At 36.7% G+C, this 23,339-nt stretch overlaps 2 protein-coding genes across 2 annotated transcripts; one reads left to right on the forward strand and one right to left on the reverse strand.

Annotated features, from left to right (window-relative positions):
• Positions 1-4,663: 4,663 nt before the first annotated feature.
• LOC5576213 (PEST proteolytic signal-containing nuclear protein) lies at positions 4,664-6,573 on the reverse strand. Its single transcript, XM_021851523.1, has 4 exons — positions 6,497-6,573; positions 6,207-6,344; positions 5,776-5,997; positions 4,664-5,368 (listed from the first exon to the last, which is right to left on the reverse strand). Exons 2-4 carry the CDS (start codon positions 6,232-6,234, stop codon positions 4,974-4,976), a joined length of 645 nt encoding a protein of 214 aa, XP_021707215.1. The 5' UTR covers positions 6,235-6,344; positions 6,497-6,573; the 3' UTR covers positions 4,664-4,973.
• A 3,087-nt stretch (positions 6,574-9,660) lies between these two features.
• Positions 9,661-21,997, forward strand: LOC5576212 (CDK5RAP1-like protein). Its single transcript, XM_021850575.1, has 4 exons — positions 9,661-9,750; positions 9,895-11,143; positions 21,322-21,494; positions 21,563-21,997. Exons 2-4 carry the CDS (start codon positions 9,973-9,975, stop codon positions 21,938-21,940), a joined length of 1,722 nt encoding a protein of 573 aa, XP_021706267.1. The 5' UTR covers positions 9,661-9,750; positions 9,895-9,972; the 3' UTR covers positions 21,941-21,997.
• Positions 21,998-23,339: the final 1,342 nt, after the last annotated feature.

A 23,339-nucleotide genomic window follows, 5' to 3' on the forward strand; every position in this document is an offset into this window, starting at 1 on the left:
CCTCTATTTACTTAATTGAGGGTTGCTGAATCCATTGCCGTTTACAGAAATATCATAGCACGTCTAGTTTTTGAGATATTAGTTGTTGAAAATGCAAAAATTGACTATTTCAGCCAACTTGCATGCAAGTTTGCCAGCTTGTAAGGCAATTTATTCGCTTAATTTGCCACAGAATTCAATCTTTATGTGTATAACAATACTTATCATCAAAGTTTATAATACTTTTTATGCGAAAAAGTTATTTTTCGATGGTTTAGAAAAGTATTGTATTTTTCCATATAAGAGAAACAAAGAATGTTGTATGGAGACTGCAAGCATGTTGAAAAAATTCGGTTTAATCTCAATTTAATCGTGAAATTTCAACCAAAATGTATCTTAAACGAAAGTTTAAGTCCTCTTTTGCATGTTTGGTGGATAAGATCACAAAAAAGTTTGATAAAATATACTTCAAATTTGAGGTAAACATCAATAAAACCATTGTTTTATACAACTTTGGCGACCTGTAGCTAAAAATTGTGACGTGCTGGGAAATTTCTGAGAACGGAACCAGATTCAGTAACTCCAAATCTACTAAAGACACATAATTTGGTCCTTGAGACACGCAAAAATGTCATTTTTGTTGCGCTGTGTAATCTTTTTGGGTAATAAATTTGATGCATTCATTCAATTTCATAAGTTACGTTTAACCTTAATCAGATTATACATCAATATTATTGAACTTGGAACTCCTGCAAATGCAACCTTTTTATTTTAATTGCTAAATCTTTCATGGTTATTAATCCTATTTGGAAATTATCAATACATCGTGAAATTGTCTTGAAATGATGTTTATTCCTAAATGAAACAGGATCACAATCTTTATATTTGCAATTTACGAATCCTATAAGCTATGCAGAGCAACTGTATAAATAATCTATAGCTTTCAGTTTCAATAGGAGGAATGGCCAATTTGCCCTGTAAATATATTGTATTTGTATACAACACCCAGTCAAAACAAAAATCCCTGGGCTTGGGATTATATTTTCCAGGGAGCGATGAATTTTGATAATTGATCGCTGTTGTTAGTAGTTTTGATTAGATGTTGGGTAAATTTCAAAGCAATGGCAACCTTTTTATTACAAAATTTAGATTTTATCTTCTGACCTAAAGATTCTGGTTAAACTACTGTACTATGCAGTTGGGCTGCACTACGCTATCACTCATCAAAATTACTTTCACTTCGGGAAAATATAATTTCAAACTGGCGAGAAGATTACAGACTGAGGGTGGGTTAGGATCACAATCAGACCCTTGAATGTGCAATGTGGGGTAGTAATTGGGAATGCCATTGACGGTTTGTAATCTTCTACGAGGTTTTCGAAAACCAACAGGGCGCGTGCATCGGGTTGCGGATAGGAGCAAAGGGAGATCAATAGCATCTACCTAAAATAATAGAGCAAAAAGACGTTCCATGATTAGGTAATGTTAAGCGATCTTCTATGGTGTTCTAGTACTATAAAATTCTTCACTCACTGGGAATTCTGGCCTTGATAATATCAATAGTGATAAAAACATAAAATAATACCTAATACTTAATAAGTACAATGTAGCTTTAATGTAGTAATAAATGAAATAAAATCAATTTTCTATACTTGACAAGGTTTTGAAGACAATCAATGAGTGAAAGAACTACCTATTAGAAAAGCCACATCAGCTAAGTCTATACATATACAAATGTTGGTCATAGGGTCATGGCGAGCATTCGATATGTATGTCTATGACTGATTCTGATCTAATAGGGGCACTAGAAGACCACGCGGACAATTTCGAAACAAATTATTTTTATACATCGGTCTTACGTTCCGAAAGGCTCAGCTATGCTGCAAAGTAATTTTATAAGTTATTCATTACTGCTGTTTAATTGTTTATAATTCTATTTTTTTTTATCTATTTCGTTTATTTGAGGCTCAAATGCGTTTAACGCTTTACGGAGCCGAAATTCATTTTTTTGTATTTTTATTACATACAATTAATTGGCTTTTTCAGTTCAACATTAATATGGGATGGGGCATCGTCAAACAGTGCAAAAACAGATAAAGTTTGTAAAGTTATCACCATCGATTAAATTGCGCTCTGTATAGTAATGTTCATTCAGTATCAAAATCTCCTAAAGCGTCGCATTGTGCCATCAGCAGCCCTTAGCATCGCTCTCATATTGTTATTATTTGTTGTTTATAAAATTTCTAGAAAGCGATCAGCATATTCTTTCTTACTTGTACAATGGCCGATCTATTTGGAATTTTAATAAGTCAAATCAAACTTCAAAACTCAAATTAAATTGCTTTCAGCACATTTACATTTTGCAGCATCGTATTACTGTGTCAAGTCTTCTCCATTCCCTATACCCTACCCCAACCCTTCTTATCCTTTCCGATGGTGTTCAAGTGGTCCGCATAGACTATTACGGCCATTACCTATCCCTTACCCCGGCTTTCGACTGACTTGCGCTCTCATTGCCCCACCAAACGCTGCAAAATGAAAATGAAAATGAAACACCCAGTGACGGTCAAAACAAAAATGAAGAAAAATGTTCCAGTATGGAGCAGAAATCTAACGCTTACTCTATAACACAATGCGTTTAGTGCCCGACGAGGCCAAGAATTTTCTCAAAAAGAGCTCACAAATGACAGAGTCCATATACAGAAAACTGTGCGAAGAGGCTTCTTTGAATGATTGTTCTCCTTCGTCTTCGAAAATAGCCCCTAGACGGTTTGACAATTCGATATGTAGATTTGGTTTTACTCTTCGTGCAACTCTTCGTTTATAGACTCTGAGAAATGACAATATATTATTATTATTATTTACCGCTTCATAGGATTACAACACTAAAAGGATCAATGGCTTCAAAACCATTTCCAAATAAAAAAATCATGCAAACTTTCCAAACAGTGATCGAACAAGTTTTGGAAATAGTATCAAAAAAATCTCATATTTACTCTAATACGTTGTAATCAAGATTTTCCTACCAGTTTTACCGATTTTCGAGATTAGACGGTTTTGTGATATTCAGTAACATACAAAATAGACCCCTTAATTTTACAATGCAGTTTCACTTCACGAAACAAGCCAAAAGTATATTGGAATATATTACGGCATAAATCGAATGAGTTTAGTAACTTGGAAAAAGTGGAAAAGATAATCCCCTAACACCCCACTTATTCTCAAAAAGAGACTTTTTCCATAAGAAATATTGAAAGTCGAAATCTAGATAAAAATTTCAAAAGTTTTTGTCTGCGTTGTGATCTCAATTAAATATTCTTATGTTCTAAGTTATTCACATATTTTTCTCCATATTGATTCATAGTTTTGTAGTTAAATGTATTATGCCTATAAAATTCGAACAAAAATGTGTTGAATCGTTTTCAATATCTAGACTCCACAATACCTTATTTTAATAGACATTCCCTATCACACAATGCAGCTCACAATCCTCCGAACAAATCTAGCATTTCAGATGATTGATATATCGACTTTCGAAGTTTTTGTGATTTGTCAAACTTGATGGAAAAGTTCAATCCCTTAAAACCCCACGAGTCCTTAACACCCCATTTTACGGTACTCCTTAATGTGACTCTGGACTATGCTCAGCGGGAGAGCTACACTGAATAAAATCTTCCGCCATGAATTGAATGATTTTTGCCTCATCCGAGCTCCACACCTATTTTCAGACACATTCAGGATGATTTTCATCTTTGTTGAAATCATCTATTTACACATTTCACCGAATGAAAATCATCCAATCTTGCAATGATTTCAATCCCTCTAAAAGCTGAATAGAATTAAATGATTATCATGCATGAAAGTAAACAACCCTTCTTCTTCTTCTTCTTCTTCTGGCATTACGTCCCCACTGGGACAGAGCCTGCTTCTCAGCTTAGTGTTCTTATGAGCACTTCCACAGTTATTAACTGAGAGCTTACCGTACCAATGACCATTTTTGCATATATATATCGTGTGGCAGGTACGAAGATACTCTATGCCCTGGGAAGTCGAGAAAATTTCCAACCCGAAAAGATCCTCGACCGGATGCCCAATGCTAAATTTTTTTCGTTTGGCTAACCGCAAACTAGGTGGCGGCATTGAGAATACGTCAAACTCGAACAAAAACGATGCAAGCGCCCCGTGTGGCCCGTCGGCCAACTACCAAATATTAGAATTGGGTGCTATTCTGCTGTACGATGGGAATAATTAGAGTGTTACGTCTGTTTGTCTGTGATTTAGGGGAACATGGTCAAAATGGACCTAGCAACAGTTTTTTGGCCATATCTTTTCAGCACGATGAACTACATGAAAAGTTTTATGTTTTTGTGAAAGCCTGATTCAGCGCGCTCACTTTTCGCTCAGAGAGTTTTGTGATATCTCCTACCAGGACATGACTAGACATGTGTGAACAAAATTCTCCAGAAGGTCTGAATTGGATCAACCCGTCGGATCCCCAATGTACTAATTCGGACTACCCTAAGTTTTATCATTTTTGTATGAATTTCATTAAAAACATAAGTGCAATCCGCTGGTAAAGCTGGTTCAAAACTAGGTACAGTCAATTCTCCCTTACTCGACTCCATCCATTTTTACAACAGTTATCTGGCGATTTCGGAATTGAAATGATAGGAGCTAAACGTCATAATTATTGAACATATGTTTAATCATTTTGATCTAGATTTGCAGTAATTAAAGGTAGACATTAGAAACATCTACTAATCAAGGATTTAATAATAGTGTGTGAATAATTAATGCATGCGATTCTATGCGCAATACGTGGATAATCTGACTGAAGAAACGTAAGCGAAAAGAGAAGAACACAACTGATTTACCTACTTAAACCTTTGATTTAATGCCGAACTGTAAGTCTTTGTAACGAAGGATCAAGTCACTTAAAAACTAAAAAGTGCCAAATCTCAATTTCAACAGACAAATTTTGACCAGCAGTCGGCCTAACTGTCGGTCATAGTATTTAACTTTTTTTCGAATATTTTCTTGGAGTCGCAGAAACCATGTTTGGTCTTACCGAAAGAGTTGGGTCCGGAAGAAGTGGGCGTGTCCCGGCCAATGTTTCTCATCCTCATCCGACACTCGGCGGGCATTTCCTCCGGTTCTTCGTCACTGTCGGATCCAGCGAAGGCGTTCGCAACCGGCTTAAGCAATTTGGGCGTTTCCTTTTTGGGTGCCGTTCCGAGCTTCATTTGAATGGCCATCGGTTTAGCTTTCTGCAGGTTGAAGCTTGTGGATAGGGTGGAGCTAGTTTTGGCATTCGCAGCCGGTTTTTGGAAGCTAAATCCTATTTTTGGCATAACCGAAGGCTTCGGTGGTGCAGTCTTGGATTGTGAACCTTAAAAACGATAAACCTCCACCAGTTACGACGAAAATCCCTCAAAAAATTGTAAATCAAAGAAAAAGGACTGCTACAATCCCTATATCTATAACATTCCCCAAGAAACCATTACTCCGAAAACCGTTCTCCAGAATTGCATTCCCCAGAATGTACCATTACCCAAAATTTCATTGCACAGAATACTATCAGCAGTACCAGATTTATGTTGAGGACTATTTCAAGAATTGAACCAATTTTCTAAAGATATTCTCGGAAATTACTCGACAGATTTTACCGAGGAATTATAGGGATTACCTCTGTTATTCTGTCCAGTATTGTAAGTTACCTTGTTGTACCCCTTTCGCAGAGCGATTTCCTGGGTACGTCACTGATTCTGGGGAATGTTATAGAACCCCATATCCTACCATTATCATCATCACCGGAATCGTCACTAGAGCTGCCACTGTCCTTCCGGCCGCCAGGGAGTGGACGCAGCGGATTGTGCTTCTGCAACTGCTCCTTTCGGCGACGATCTTCCTCTATCTCTCGCAACCGCCGTTCAACGGGGGAAGATGAACGACTTCGAGATCTACTCCTGCTTCGGGAACGATCTCTGGGACCATCCCTTCGAGAGCGTGAGTGTCCTCCTGTGGCAAATTTGGGGGGCAAATACAACTGGCAAAATTAAATATCTACGTTTCAATTAAATTTTTGGCGAATTGGATAGTTTTTAGGGCTTAAGAAATAGTTCCTTCATCGGTTACACATCCCAGGAGCAGAAGCGATCCTCGAAAGGGATGCAAATTGTTGGAACAAAGGATGTTATGAAAACCACATCAGGAAATTGGTACAGTACCTTCGATTCTTTGATCCCACCGGCTCATGTTCACAATTCTAGATTAATCAACAGCAGACTTTTTTGTTAGCCTCACAAAATCTAAATAATTCACTATGAATATCTTGAATATTTATTAAATTCAATTTTTGATTGATTTTCGTGCTTATTCTGCGCGGCGTGTGAGTCGAGACGAGTCGCTCTCACCGCGAGTGACGTGAGACGACTAATGTTAATCAAATGGGAGCGAGTCGACAATTGTCACCTCATTCGAATCGTGTCACCTCACACGCCGCGCAGAATAAGCACATTTGCATCCGCCAGGACCGATCTGATGCGCTGCAGCTGAATTGATTTTTGATGACAATTATTTGACATTTCAGAGGAGATGGATTCTGCAGTGGAAATTTCATGAAAACAAAAAGAAAACTGATTAAGGTGAACGTATACGTATACAAGCTACACGCAAACAAATTTTGTTGTATAATCTACCGAATCTACACGGAGAAAACGGAAAACCCATATTTAAGTATTTTTTAACTCACTTTTGAGTTATTTTTCTCTCCCTATTTCATTCGCTCCTTCTATTGTTGTCAGAGAGCGAAGAGCAAAACAACCCAAAAACCGAACCTTAGTGCGTTACCTCAAATTTGAGTAAGTGGCACAGTACTGGAAGTTGAGTTATTTGATCTGCCGATTGAGTGAAAAGAACTTAGTCAACAGGTATTTTTTCGCATGGCTGCAAATGAAAACAACTTCTACCGCATCAACTCAAAATTAGGTTAACGCACAAACCCCCGGAATTGAGTGGAATGAACTCACTTTTGAGTACTTCATTCTCTCCGTGTATGGTAGAATTAAGAACTGCGCACCAACGATTTTCAACCGACTACAAAAATCTGTTATGTTTACTATAATCTGGTGAAAATCATTCACTCAGGCAAAAATACTATGAATATCCATTATTTTCCCTTATGTTTATTTGCCACAAGAAATCGGTAAGTATTTCATTGATTCACCTTATGAATTGATCTGAATTATGCCAATGTTGTGTCTTGCTTATTTCATAAAACAGCATTATGAATATTGAAATTATAATTTAAGAATTTCTTCTATTAGCAGTATAAACTACATTAGTTTCTTTGACACTAATTATTATTCCACAGTTCGTTTTTTATACCTCGTGGACAATACATTTCATTCTGAATATTTACAGAATTTCCTATGTATTCATTCATTAATATTAGGTAACTGATTTCCTAACGTGTAGAAATCGAATTTCCACCTACTTTGTCGTGTTGCTACTCGATTTACAACAATATGAAGTAAAGTACTGATGCATATTGAGCTGCGACACGACGAAGGATAAAAATTCGATTTTTACACGTTTTTACAGCCATTTTCTAAAGCAAAACAAATAATAATAAAATATGCAATACATCAGAACCCTCATTCTCCTTTTATTAAACTAATTTTCCTTTTTCTGATTTTTTTTACAATTTCCTGTTTTGTGCATTGCCGTACTTCCTTCCCCCGTAACTAGACAACTTATTACATTTGAAAACATCAGAACAAATTGATGTTGCTTCCGTACATAAATCCGCAATCAGCGTCCAATACAATGCTTAAAATTGCAATTTTTCATAATGACAACCATATGAGTTTTTCACACTAGTCACAGCTATGTGAATCATAAGGTGGCCTAATGAAATTGATACACTTTAATGAGGTCTATCATGCTTTGCAATTTTGCTTTTCATCGAACTAATATGAAATCCATCCTTATGAAAGATGATATCATTGAGGAAATGACTAATGACGGCAATGGAAATCATAAGGCGCGCAATGAAATTTGTAAATGTTCATTATATATAACTATTTTCTCAATTATGATTACCATTTTAACGATATGAAATCCATATTAGCCTTCTGAAATAGGTTTTTATAGATTTTTCAATGCTTCATAAGGGAAAATTTATGAAATTCGTTAATTAATTTGCCTGAGTGCTGAGCAGTGCAGTAAATTTGACTATGTCCATAGTATCATCCACTATAAAGCATTGTATTTCAATCCGTGACACCCACCGTACAACACAGTGTGGTCAAAAGTATGATGCTAAACTTCTCAAATCAAGAATGTTTCTAAACAAAAATACTACAACTCTGGATAAACCAACAGAAGAAATTTTCTTGTGTAGTGATGTTGACTATGTTTTGGTAGAGTTAAGGGCTTGTTCATATATTTCATAACGCTGAAATTAGTCATTTTGGACACCCACCCACCCCTTCGTGACGCTTTTAGTATTGATTCTCTACAATTTTTGTACGAGCCGTAACAAAATTAGGACACCCACCCACCCCCTAAAGCGTTATGAAATTTGTGAATGGGCCCTAACAGATTGATGTAGTCGGTTGAAAATCGTTGGTGCAGTTCTTAATTTTACCATGGATTCAGTAGTTTCTACAATAAAATTCATTTCAGTGTAGGTGTCCGGATTTCGAAAATGGTAATGTATGCCAGTTCGCGTGTGTCCAATTTGGAAATCTTTAACCCTCTAATACCCAACCCCGCCTTTAGACGGGGTACACTTTGCAAATTTGTGTATTTTTTTGTAGCTCGAAAATAAAAATTATTTTATTTTTGGCTTAAGCCTTGGCTCATAACACGCATATTAGGAAAGTTCTTTATGACTTTTGAAACTTTTTTGTATTTTTGAAAAATGTTTGAAAAATTGTATTCTTATATAACCTACAAATACCTGGGGTTAATTTAACGTGTAATATAAAAAAATCGTATCTCTAATATTTTTCTACAATCAACCTATCACAGAAGAAGAGCCTGATGGTATTGAAATAATTTCCAATCTGTTTTTCCGTTAGTTACACGGAAAATAAAATATGCTTCAGAAAAAAATTAAAAAATTAATATTTTCAAAAGTACCGTAAAAAATTGATTTTTTATTATTGCCAAAATCAGTACTCAGGAGAGGCTTCAAGAAAAAATAAAAAAGGATAGGGATGTTCAAAAATAAAAATTATAAAAATCAAAAACCAAAATTCATAGATTTGCGAATAAAAATAAATCATTGCCCAAAACGTGTTTAGAACGATTTTAGATAACGAAAAATGATATTTAGATCGAAAATAAAAATTTGGGTATTAGATTTATTTAATTTTAAACAATAATATTTGTTTTGCGCAAGTTTCTTGGCCTAAATAAATGGAGTCCAGTTACAATGTCCTTAAGGTGAAGATGAATCGAAGCCAAACTTCAAATTTTCAAGAGCACGGATCTGGAGAACCAAACATCCGTTTGAGCTGAAAACCTAATCGATTGGTCACCACCAGCTAGTGACCAATCGATTAAATTTTCAGCTTAAACGGATGTTTGGTTCTCCAGATCCGTGCTCTTGCAAATTTGAAGTTTGGCTTCGATTCATCTTCACCTTAAGCAGATGAATGCAAATCATACGATTTTCCGTGTGGGAGTACATTGTCAAAATACAGCGAGTTCAAGTTTTACGCGGCGTCAAGTTCATAACAAATCGCGTAGCAGAAGCATTAAATAGGCCTATTCACAAGACGTTTCAAATCAGCTGATCGGGAAGCTCTTTGACAGTTCTTCTATGAAAATGACAGGCTTGTGTTAGCACCGGTCCTCCACCGATGTAAACAAATGCATAGACGGACCTGTCACATGAAAAGGCCTATACTTGAAAACTAGTGCAATGCATTACTTAATCCTGTAAAATTAAGTTTTAACTAGTGTTCCGTTTAGTTTAGCAAAATGAACGCACTCGGGCGCCAACTCTTCAAGTGTAAGTTCAATCAATCGCGTTATAAACCGGTGATAACATCGTTGGCTCGTTCGCACCAAACTCAATCCACACCAATCAAGGATCGGCTGCGCGATGGACCTAGCTTCCAAGACTTCCTGCATCAGCAATCGACGACGACAACCGTTGGAGAAGTTCACCAGGTGGAACGATCGGTGGACATTCCATACCTTCCGCGAGAGTCCCTGCTCGGCCAGAGGCGGAAAGTATTTTTTGAGATATACGGTTGCCAAATGAACACCAACGATACGGAAATCGTGTGGTCCATACTGAAGAGCCATGACTTCCAGAGGACCGGGAACATTAAGGACGCCGATGTGGTACTACTGATGACCTGTGCTATCCGAGATGGAGCTGAAAGTACGATCTGGAACCGGTTGAAGCACATTCGACTGATGAAGGGCAAAAGAGATGAGGCCAAGCCGTTGCAAATCGGAGTCTTGGGCTGCATGGCTGAGCGATTGAAGAAGCAACTGGTTGAGAAGGAACAAGCGGTGGATGTCGTTGCAGGGCCAGACAGTTACAAAGATCTGCCACGACTGTTGGCCGTTGGACAAAGCGGTCAGAAAGCTATAAACGTGATGCTCTCGCTAGATGAAACCTACGCTGATGTGATGCCCGTTAAGTTGGATCGAAAGTCGCGAACCGCATATGTGTCAATTATGCGTGGATGCGATAACATGTGTTCGTACTGTATTGTCCCTTTCACTCGGGGAAGGGAGCGATCTAGACCCATTAGTTCTATCCGGAAAGAAGCGTTAAATCTGCAAGACAAAGGCATAAAGGAAATTACCCTTCTCGGCCAGAATGTTAATAGCTATCGGGATACAAGTGAATGCTCAGAGGACACTGAAAAGCAAGCTTCCATTTTGGCGCCAGGTTTCAAAACAGTCTATAAAACAAAAATTGGGGGCCTTCGGTTTGCTGAGCTTCTAATGGATCTCGCCGTGACAGTACCGGAAATGCGAATCCGATTCACGTCGCCACACCCGAAAGATTTCCCCAACGCCGTGCTGGAAACGATTGCAAAATATCCCAACATATGCAATAGTTTGCACCTGCCTGCACAAAGTGGAAGTTCGAGCGTTTTGGAGCGCATGCGACGGGGTTACACTAGGGAAGGTATGTCACTCAATGTCTTGAAGGTTGTATTTTAATCAGAGGCGCGAGGGTGGGACATTTAAGAATTTGATTGTTATAGATAAACATGGATGCAATGTTGCTTATATTGGTGATATTGCATCACACGACGAAATGAACAATGATATTGTTGAGCTGGCTGGATGTACAATATTTGCAATTGGAGAAATGGGGAAAATACATTACGACACTTGTTTAATGATCTCAAATAAGTTTATATGATTAAATCAAAACATTATTAACATTACAGACATATTGTGAGCAGATGTGATGACAAGCTTTAGTCTTTAGATTTCAGTTCAAATCAAAATATGACTTTTATAATTCAGTCAGAAACAGTCAGGGTGGGTGTACGGCTGTCAACTACAAACAAAGCTCGCCTAACAATCATCTCTCGGGTGGGCCGTCCCAAACAGCATCATCTCTCATGCGGGCCGACGATTCTATAACATTCCCCAAATAACCGTTCCCCCGAAACCCATTCCCCAGAATCTCATTCCCCAGAATGTACCATTCCCCAGAATTTCACTCCCCAGAATGAACCATTCCCCAGAAAATTATATAGACCTACTTTTAAGTTTTGAAATAATCTAGTTAAAAATACTTGAAAATGAAACTCTGTTGACTACGCCCCGTCGATTACTCAGGCGAAAGGAGCCTTACTTTAACTCTACGTCACTGCTTGCAGCAACCAATGCTGACTCTGGCATCATGAGCAAAGCAGATACGTAAAGAAGAGAGATAATGCCGTATATCAACAAAGCCGCCATAATGACAAGTACTATTACGGAGAAATCTTGCTGAATTAAAACTTTATAGTTTAATTATTGAATTACCATTCCAATATTTACAATTGCCGGTATATAATACTTGCCGATATTAAGAACAGTGCGAGAGTATCAAGCTACATAATTGCAAATTTGGTAAGCGTGGAATGCAGTATATAAGCATATGCTACAACATAACTCTACTTTTTAATTAGGCGATAGACGGTGTAGAATTCAACCGGTTACATTGAGCAGCTCATCACATCTAGACATAAGGAGTGGTACGCTCATAAGGTAAAATCCGCAGTGGCTAATATAACAATAGATGGTGCATAGGATTCATTACATTAACTATCGTGTACAGGGGTTGCACAACCATTCGAGACGGAACACCATTGCGAGAAACTTAAGGCGAGGAAAGATCACTAAAAGTAAGACCAATTCTATACACGTTAGTAACTAGATATTGATGAAGCTATATTTTTAGGAATTTCATAATTTATCCCACCCAGCGAATAAATTCATTGAATTTGGATCTTGTCCTTTCTGTTTCCGCAACAAACTCCATACAAAGTTTTTTACAAGTAAGTACATGAGAAGATTAGCATTGGTGCTGCTAAATATGAACACTACGCATAATTCAAATTTCATTTGCAAATGAACTATCACAGTAGTTTCACTTTTATTGGCACTTATGAAGACTGATAGGGTAAACACAATATCCAATATTCATTTAAAAGAACATACAACTTATCAGTGATGAGTCATCACTATTCTGCACAAAATAGAGCTACGCCCTTCTTTCGGTAAAGTACTTTCCAAATGTATAATTTCACATGTATGTCCATTTTTTATCAAACATAGTTATGTATCCAGCTTTTCATCAATGTTTCAAGAAGGAGCATCATAGCTTACCTTTTGAGGCTACCCCGAATGGAATAAAGACGTTTGTAGTTTCATATTATACGATTCCGATATAATTAATACGTAAATTAGACAAAATAAAAACGTAATGTTCTGCACGTAATGATACGCCCTTCTTTCAGTCTTATCCTGTTGACGATATAGACAAAATGTCCCGTAATGATACCAAATGGCAAGAAGGCATTTGGCATGATTGATTAAATGATCAAGGACCATTTGACATAATGGTCATTTGGCATAACATAACACTTATTAATGGGTGTCAAAACGTACTGATATGTAAAAGCACTTCCCCCTATCACATTAGCAATAAGAAACTTCTCTAGGTTAGTTACTTTGCTCTAAAATTAAATTCTTCCACCGCTTTGCTGAAGCTGAGAAAAAAATATAATAGAATTTCAGAGAACAAATGAAGCAAAGCATAAACTTTTATACCGTCAAAAAGTTCATGTACAATACAGATTTCGTACAGTTTATAAAGTTTTGCAGAAATATGCATATTCCTAGAGAATAAGGGGATCCCAACTAACATTTAGTGCAAATGTAAACATTCTCTAAGCCCTCTTTATACGGCTTTATGCTGAGTAAAGGCGCGTACAGCGTACAGAGTATGTACAATACGAACGAAAGCTTCTATGCGATTCTTTTACCAACAAATCTGGCGAATCTACTCAGCTATTTTTAAGCTGTGTTGGCAGCTCTTATTCATACCGATCATTGCTCTGCTCTATCTCGACAGTTATACGACAAGTAGCTGTATAACATCTTCGGAAGGGGCTTTCTCAACCATTTCGCAATTGTTGAATAATCAATTAAATATTATTTTCAAGCTATTTCACAGCTTCCGGAATTCATAATCATAAGTATCTGAATTTAATGTTCACACCATTACACAATTAATGTACCTGCCATCGCTTCGGATCGAACTCACGATCTCTACATCCACAAGTCTCGACGCTGTCCTTGTTGCCACCACAGCATATATCGAAAGGCCAAGAAAACACACCGTTTTGTTCTACATCGAAAACGGTCCATAATATATTTTAAAATGATCGTAAAAGATGTTATAGCCGTGCTTACACCACTTCATCACGCTGTAAAAGGGTGTGAAACGTCAAATGCAATGTTTACATCCCACAAGCTAAGTAGATGCGCCACAAGTTTTTTTTTTTTTCTGCTTACTGCTGTATGCTCGCTGTATAACTGACGACAAAGCGCTTCTTAGTTATGTATTGAGCAGCATAACAAATCATATTGTATAGAAGCAGCATGATTAATGATGGCGAGTTTTATTCCACATCATTTGGTTGCTATCTTTTAAGGTGTTGACAGCTTAGTAAAAGCAGCATAAGCGATAAATGATGAAATTTATTCAGCTAAGATTTGTAGCTGCAAAACGTTTGCGTTACAGCTGTATTAACGCTAATCGTTCTATTTCTGACAGCATTCATGTTTGCTGCGTTCGCTGCTACAATTCAACTGTTATACAGCACAAAGCAAATAATCTTGGCCTATAGCGCTAAATTTGTTAGTTGGGATGTGCTTTTCGCCCCGTGTGTTCATTATGCGCCTAACCACCCTACCTACATATTTGTTTTGTCACATCAGAAAAAAATGGATATTCATATAGCTTTCTGGGGATTGAAATTCTGGGGAATGGTTCGTTCTGGGGAACGGAATTCTGGGGAATGGTTTTCGGGGAAATGGTTTTCTGGGGAATGTTATAGAATCGGGCCGACCCAAACAGCAAAACATGAACGGTAGGCGAACCTCGTTGCGTTTACACCACCCCCCTCCCCCCCCCCCCTGGAATCAGTGCATTTTTTTAGGCGCAGTTCATATGTCATATACCTGATTACCTAACGGTGATAATTTTTCTTATTTTTAAAACAAGCTGGACAGAAAAACTCGTTTTTCCGACTTCACACTGTTATAGTTGTCATATAAAAATTATTGGAATTTTTGTTACAAAAAAATCTTAAAATACGTGTTACGACAAAGTTTGCAGATTTCGATAAGATGTAAAGGTTTGAAAAATACCTTTTAATCTTTTTAAAATTATTATTTTATTGCTATAAACACCACTTAAGGTCAACCATCTCGGAATCAAAAAATGGCCGTCACAATGGCTGAATTGTGCCCCTACTCACGTTTTCAAAGGCACAAAACCAGCGAAATAGTTGGTAGACGTTTCTGATCTTCTTATTTTAAGCTTTCTGCTAGTGCACAAAGCCAAAATAAAAAGTTCTCTGTTGTTGGCTACTTTCTTCGTGTGATTTGAAGTTTCAGTGCAATCTTAGAAGTTGATTCCAAACTGTTATTTTATTTTATTGATGTACAAGGGGGTCAGGGGCCAAGTCTCCAGCATAAGTTTGAAAACTCATACCGTTCATAATACACCGGGGGATTTGGAGTTTGGAAAGTAGGCAACGCAACATCTTTGACCAGAAGGTTCTTTAAGTCTTGCTTTTACTCTAGACTTCCCCTACACGTATGAATGATGCAAGGTTGAAAGAACATGAATCAGTCATACATAGAGGGGCAGTGAAGTGTTTTGCCTAAGGATATGGGAAATGAGTAAATATTGTGTGGTGTTTTGTAAATAGCTCTGTGGAACAAATTTGTTATTAGTTAAATCTTATTTACCTTTTAATTAGTAATACGAATGATTATAGAAACGTTATACTCATCGTTTTCTCGGCTATTAAGCTGCCATGCAAACCATCTACTTATGTAGTAGCTAAACAAGTAATCTGTTATTTCGTAACTAGTCATCTGAAAGGTGGGGTGGGGGTTGGAGGGATTTTATTGGTATGATTTTTTTCGGGTTGATTCATTGAACCGTAAAACGGGTAATTAATTCGGGTAGCATTGATAATGCAGGACCCATAATATACTACTACGGGTACGTATTATACGGGCCTATAATAGGCCTGAGTGAAAGCAAAAATACTAAAACCACAGACAAACAGACGTCACACTCTCACCGATCTCCATCGACCACCTTTTTAACGGCCGATTCAAATATATGGTAGGGGGCCAATACACCACCCGCAGCGCTCGCATCGTTTTTGTTCGCGTTTGACGTTTACACACTACCGCCATCTGTTGGTCCATCGGCCAAACACACCGATTTTAGCATTGGGCGTACATGTCATTGTGACTATGATTTTGATCGGGATTTGTTCTAAGTGTTACGTCTGTTTGTCTGTGCTAAAACCCTTACCACTCAGTGGATACTTAACGGATTCAAATAATTTTCTGTCAGTTTACTGGCCCACATATCTAGTTTTTAGAAGTGGCCGGAGGAACTCGGGAATACTCCGATAGCCGGAATATTAATTGAAATTCTTCTTTCTCTTGAAATACAAAGCTATATAATTTTAGAATAATTAAACATATGAGTTCAAAACTCCCTGGGCTTGGGATTATATTTTCCAGGGAGCGATGAATTTTGATAATTGATCGCTGTTGTTAGTAGTTTTGATTAGATGTTGGGTGAATTTCAAAGCAATGGCAACCTTTTTATTACAAAATTTAGATTTTATCTTCTGACCTTAAGATTCTGGTTAAACTACTGTACTATGCAGTTGGGAAGCACTAGGCTATCACTCATCAAAATTACTTTCACTTCGGGAAAATATAATTTCAAGATGGCGAGAAGATTACGAACTGAGGGTGGGTTAGGAGCACAATCAGACCCTTGAATGTGCAACGTGGGGTAGTAATTGGGAATGCCATTGACGGTTTGTAATCTTCTACGAGGTTTTCGAAAACCAACAGGGCGCGTGCACCGGGTTGCGGATAGGAGCAAAGGGAGATCAATAGCATCTACCTAAAATAATAGAGCAAAAAGCCGTTCCATGATTAGGTAATGTTTAGCGATCTTCTATGGTGTTCTAGTACTATAAAATTCTTCACTCACTGGGAATTCTGGCCTTGATCTATAAAATAATACCTAATACTTAATAAGTACAATTTAGCTTCAATGTAGTAATAAACGAAATAAAATCAATTTTCTATACTTGACAAGGTTTTGAAGACAATCAATGAGTGAAAGAACTACCTATTAGAAAAGCCACATCAGCTAAGTCTATACATATACAAATGTTGGTCATAGAGTCATGGCGAGCATTCGGTAGGTATGTCTATGACTGATTCTTATCTAATAGGGGCACTAGAAGACCACGCGGACAATTTCGAAACAAAATATTTTTATACATTGGTCTTACGATCCGAAAGGCTCAGCTATGCTGCAAAGTCATTTTATAAGCTATTTATTACTATTGTTTAATTGTTTACAATTCTCTGCTTCTTATCTGTTGCATGATTATGAGCATCACTAATATAATGCATGAGCATGCACAATAAGAATAATTTCAGGATTGAAAGCAGTACATGGATACCTGGATAGAATAGCTTCGAAAAGGGCGCTCAAAATATAATATTTCTGGTCAGGGAAGTATTATCATCAAGGGTTATTATACAAACAAATGAACTAATAATATCAAATATTTTTAAAATATTTTTATATAAATCAGCATCGTCAAACAGTGCAAAAACAGATAAAGTTTGTAAAGTTATCACCATCGATTGAATTGCGCTCTGTATAGTAATGATCAATCAGTATCAAAATCTCCTGAAGCGTCGCATTGTGCCATCAGCAGCCCTTAGCATCACTCTCATATTTTTATTATTTTGTTGTTTATCAAATTTCTAGAAAGCGATCAGCATATTCTTTCTTACTCGTACAATGGCCGATCTATTTGGAATTTTAATAAGTCAAATCAAATTTCAAAACTCAAATTAAATTGCTTTCAGCACATTTACATTTTGCAGCAAAAATCGCATTACTGTGTCAAGTCTTCTCCATTCCCTATACCCTACCCCAACCCTTCTTATCCTTTTCCGATGGTGTTCAAGTGGTCCGCATAGACTATTACGGCCATTACCTATCCCTTCCCCCGGCTTTGGACTGACTTGCGCTCTCATTGCCCCACCAAACGCTGCAAAATGAAAATGAAAATGAAATTAAACATATAAGTTCAAAACTAAGAGGAGTCCCTCCCCTGGTTATGCGACCTTGCCGCGATGGGAGGGCATAATCCATTAGTTCATATGATGGAAACCAAAGGCGTAACCTGTAGTGGTGGTATCACATTTTGGCATTTTTTGCTTTAAGCCGCGTCATAATTTATATGGCATAGACGCAATAATATCTCGGATGTGATCCAACGGACACGACACGGTGACGATCAGTTTGCCTTTTGCTAACCTGAATGATCCGTAGCCACTCTTACTATTAGCTAGCTAGACACATCGGAAAATTACTTGTAGATTCACTGAGTACAAATAAGTGGCGACAATCTTATTTTAATATGGCTTTTACATTGCCATAATAAAAAATACCTCTTTTGTAATAACGGTATATAAATAATCTGATTACAGCTTCATTTTCGCAAAATTTACAAGTAGAAAGTAGGCGTTGTGAAGCATTGCATTTACCACCGAAAAGTGAATCTTGTGGGAGACTGTAATAGAAGCCTAAGGTTACCTAACCTTACCCTTAAATATGCACTATAAAATGACTATGGAAAGTAAGACACTGAGATCGATCATTAGGGTACACTTGCTAGTTTCGAGAAATTGTGGAACAGACAAGGAAAATGACTTTTTTCTTTAAGGATATATGAACGTAAAGACCTGAAATTAACTAGAACTACTACTAAACAGCCTAATTTTGTTAAGACTTGACGACAATTGACATTTAAGACTCTAATCTTACGTAAAAGACAATTTTTGCATGCAACTTATTTGAAAAATTCTAATTCCGAAACTGTTGATTTTAGAGAAAAATGTTCTATGAAGAAGTTGTAGTTAACCGTTTGGACTATGAGAAAAAAATATACACTGAAAAAATATTTTATTTATTTCCATAAAAAATCAAAAATAAAACTTGAATTTTAAATTACACAAAAACCCCATTTTTAATATTTTTTTAATTTTCATCATAGAATCTTGATAGTTAACAGATGTTTGGGACAAAGTTTCATGATGGAGGAATTTTTAATAAAAAAGTTTTTCTAAGAACAACTTTTGGTCGATCTTCAAAATTTTGATTTTTGTCAAAATAAATACGTTCTGATGATACAGTAAGCATCTTGAAATGATTCTAAGCCATGATGATTAGGGAAAGTGTACCAGTTATGGCCATAGTGGTTCCCTATTTGGCCATATGCAAAATTTGGATAACTTTTACATTTTTAATCTTTTTGAATGTTTTAACATCAAGATTTATCCTTAATTTTACTGCTAAAACACAAAAGATTTTTCAAAATGTAAAAGCATACAAGATATCACGTATGGCGAAATAGGGAACCACTATGGCCATAACTGGTACACCTACCCTATATGAATAATTTCTCTAGAAGTAGCTATTTTCTAATTATATCGAGTTTAATGCAAAAAATATTATTTAAATATTAAAATAGGCTATGTTCATTAGTTATTCGCGATTTCCATCAAGGAAAATAAAAAAGTGGAAAGAAATATGGTCTTTACTCTCGAGAACGTATAATTATTGATGGAGAAACGCGAATAACTTATGAAAATGGCCTATTTTAATATTTAAACAATATTTTTTGCATTAAACTTGATATTATTCGAAAATGGCTACTTCTAGAGAAATTATTCATATAATCATTATGTCTTAGAATCATTTCAATATACTTACTGTATCATCAGAACGTATTTATTTTGACAAAAAATCAAAATTTTTAAAAACGGCCGAAAGTTGTTCTTAGAAAAACTTTTTTATTGAAAATTTCTCCATCATGAAACTTTGTCCCAAACATCTGTTACTATCAAGATTCTATGGTGAAAATTAAAAAAATATTAAAAATGGGGTTTTCGTGTAATTTAAAATTCAAGGTTTATTTTTATTTTTTTATGAAAATAAATAAAATATTTTTTCAATGTATATTTTTTTCTTATACTCCAAACGGTTCACTACAACTTCTTCGTAGAACATTTTTCTCTAAAATCAACAGTTTCGGAGTTAGAATTTTTCAAATAAGTTGCATGCAAAAAATTATAGGCCATTTTCAAAAGTTATACTTGAGTCAAAATGATCAATTTTTCTATGGAAAACACTTATTCTACCATTCCAAAAACATGTGCAAAATTTAATCCAAATCGAAGATGATCGAGTTCTGTGATTGACCGATTTGACATGGAATCCGTCTATTTGTTTCTCGCACACATGTTACAAACAATGCTCGATACAAATTATGTTTTGTCTTTATTTAGGAGGCTTTCAGTCGAACGCTGGTTCACCTCTTCCATATAAATTATCTGAAGGCAACTAAATTTTCAAAGAATGTTTGTTTTTTTTTTCAATAATCCACATTTTTCTCGTAAAGCGTAATATTTAGTTCAAATTTAATGTTGGAAATAAAAGTTTTACATACATTTGAAAAATTGTGCTTAACGCTCAACGCTTCGTCATCATAATGATCGTCATCATCGAAACTTCAAAAGCACTTTTTCTGTTCAAAACTGAAAATTATTCGATGAAAATGTGTTCACTGTATTTCATTTGGATAATATAATACAGTGAACACATTTTCTTGAATTTTTCCTTGATATTGTACGAAAAAACTGCTTTTGAAAATTCCAAAATAAATGACGGATCCTGCCCCTTAAATAAAGTTCAAAGTGTTTTTCAAACTGTCGTCAAGTTTTGATCATCGAATCTCAATCAAGCCCTTCAGCCATATCAACATCATTTGGAATCTCACTTATGTCGATATTTCGTAGAAACGATTGAATTATAATACTGTTTCCGGATTGCTTAGATATTTTGAGAGTGAAAACGTGATACGAAGCTAAAATTGTATAGAGGTGGATAACATTTTATCGTTAATAAATGTGCTGTCGAAGGCGACGCAGCCGAAAAAAAATCAGTTTTCTTGTCGTTTCGTACCAACATTTTGTTCCAAAATTTTCGGTTCTGGGGGGGTTACGCCACTGGCCTATACATATACAAAGGTAGGTCACAGTTTTATTCAACTGTTTTGCAAGGCTTGAAACTAGTAATAAAATAACAAGTCATGCTCACGTTTTAGAAACGTGGTTAATATTCGATTTTTATGTATACTGTTGACTTATTGCATCCATAATTTGTACACCTACCCTATACTGAAACAAATGATAATAAACAGTATTGTGGGGAAAGGGACCATTCTTAGAAACTATTTTAAGGTGAAGTTGCGCTAGTTGAAAACTTAATCGCTTGGTCACCAACAGTGTGTGACCAATCGATTAAGTTTTCAGCTCAAACCGCTGTCTGGTTCTCGAGATTTATGCTCTTGAAAATTTGAGAACGCGGAGTCTAATCTGCAATGAGCAATTACTCACTATTTAAAATAACGATTAAAAAAATATCACAACATTGTTTGTCTATTTTAGCTTATTTGAACTTGATCGACGAAGTACGGTCTCTCATACCTGACGTAACCCTATCGAGCGATTTTATTTGCGGGTTCTGCGGTGAAACGGATGAAGAATTTTCCGAGACGATTTCCTTGATACGCCAGGTTAAGTATCATACGGCTTTCCTGTTTGCTTACAGTATGCGAGAGGTACTTAAAAACATTGCTTTCTCACGTGGTAGATACAATTTATTGAATCTTTATAAATTTATTTGTAGAAAACTACCGCCCATCGCCGTTACGAGGACGATGTTCCTGAGGAAAAGAAACAGCAACGACTGCGCGAAATGATTGCTGCCTTTCGCGCCGGAGCTGAGCAACTGAACAGGCAATTTGTTGGCCGCGAAGAACTGGTGCTGGTGGAAGGGTTTAGCAAACGATCCAAAGATGACCTCTCCGGTCGAAATGATGGCAACATTAAAGTGATACTACCCAGTGGAGATGTTCCAATGGGTCACTCCAATGCAGACGAGAGAAAAACGATAGTCAGTGGGGATTATGTGGCAGTCAAGATTGTCGAATCAAATTCACAAATCCTGAAAGGCGTACCACTTTATCATACGACCATCAGCGAGTTCGCAGCGCGAAAAATGTGATGAAATGGTAAAACATGCGATTGTAACAAATAAACGTTATTGTTGTGGATACATAAATATTTCTATTATTCATTTGTTCAGCTACAAAAAGGGATTTTCTGGGAAACTTCAGATTGAATAATATTTTGGAATAATGATAAATGATAAATAATTTAAATGATGATTTTCAAAATACAAAGTTTGCAAGAGAGGTACGTGAAACGTCTTAATCAAATTTTTATCAGCGATGATTGAGGTACTGTTGATGCTGAGGTAATGTTTTATTCGCTTCTGTTTGTATTTGTTTTAGAGTTTTTTTTTAAAATCTTGGAACACTTTTCATTGAATACGTAAACAGTGTTAGGGTTCTGAAACATGCAAACGGAAAAAAATCGCCATATATAAAACGGTAATACTTCCGGTGGCTCTATACGGTCACGAAGCGTGGACGTTGAAAGAGGCAGACTGAAAAGCCTTCGATGTTATCGAGCGTTAAGTGCTGCGGACGATACTCGTTGGGAAACTAGAAAATGGTGTGTGGCGCAGACGCATGTATCACGAGTTTGGAATTTATTATATGCAGGTATAAAGATGTGAATATTATAAGGCGTTTGAAATACGGCAGACTTCAGTGAAGTAAGTAGAGTTGACAGCAGTGGATAAAGTCTAGGAAACTAGGACTGTTTCGTCACAAGACTGAGGTGGTAGGCAGAGTTGATTAAAATCAATCATATCAACTGATGGCTGATTTTCTAAAACTATATCACTATCACTGGCGAGCTATCAATATCACTTTGATTTGACAACCAATAGCAGTGATGCGACATCGCACTCTAGATCATAATCACTGCGGAATGAGTGATCACGCCATCCATGCTATTACTGTTTTTCAGCGACTAACAAATAGTTTTAAGCTGTTGCAGATAGCTGTTAAAAATATCGTACTGATAAATTGCCATTTTAACTGCTTAATTTAAGGCTAAACTTAACCCATCAGTGATATCCATAGTCAATCGCCATCAATGCACTTGTGATGGAGTGGACAGCATGATGTTGATGTGATATTGATTAATACGAATTGTATCGCAGTCGGCCTGTACAAATCAACAAATTTTGAGCGTTGATAGTTACAGCGAGCAACTCTGGTGGTAGGTGATTGTGCCATAGAGTCCAAGCGATCCCTTAGGCATCTTGGGGTAATGATCGATGACAAGCTTAGCTTTGCTAGCCACGTTGAATATGCCTGTAAAATGGCATCTAGGTCTATAGCGGCGCTATCGAGGATGATGTCTAATGGAGATGGTCGGGTTTCACATTTTTCAAACCCGAACCCGACCCGTACCCGACTTATTTTATTTCTTCCAACCCGGACCCGACCTGAACCCGGGACAATAATTGAAAGGCAAACCCAGATCCGACC

This window comes from Aedes aegypti, chromosome 3, assembly GCF_002204515.2.
Source record: "Aedes aegypti strain LVP_AGWG chromosome 3, AaegL5.0 Primary Assembly, whole genome shotgun sequence".
Classification (NCBI taxonomy): domain Eukaryota; kingdom Metazoa; phylum Arthropoda; class Insecta; order Diptera; family Culicidae; genus Aedes; species Aedes aegypti.

Bases quoted from the DNA above. Each gene is read 5' to 3' on its own strand.
- LOC5576213 (XM_021851523.1), bottom strand. From the start codon at position 6,234: ATGAGCCGGTGGGATCAAAGAATCGAAG. The intron at 5,998-6,206 runs GTACTGTACCAA...AATTTGCCACAG, and splicing joins GTGGGATCAAAGAATCGAAG to GAGGACACTCACGCTCTCGA. The intron at 5,369-5,775 runs GTAGGATATGGG...ATCGTTTTTAAG, and splicing joins TTCCGGTGATGATGATAATG to GTTCACAATCCAAGACTGCA.
- LOC5576212 (XM_021850575.1), top strand. From the start codon at position 9,973: ATGAACGCACTCGGGCGCCAACTCTTCAAGTGTAAGTTCAATCAATCG. The intron at 11,144-21,321 runs GTATGTCACTCA...TGTCTATTTTAG, and splicing joins ACGGGGTTACACTAGGGAAG to CTTATTTGAACTTGATCGAC. The intron at 21,495-21,562 runs GTACTTAAAAAC...ATTTATTTGTAG, and splicing joins TTGCTTACAGTATGCGAGAG to AAAACTACCGCCCATCGCCG.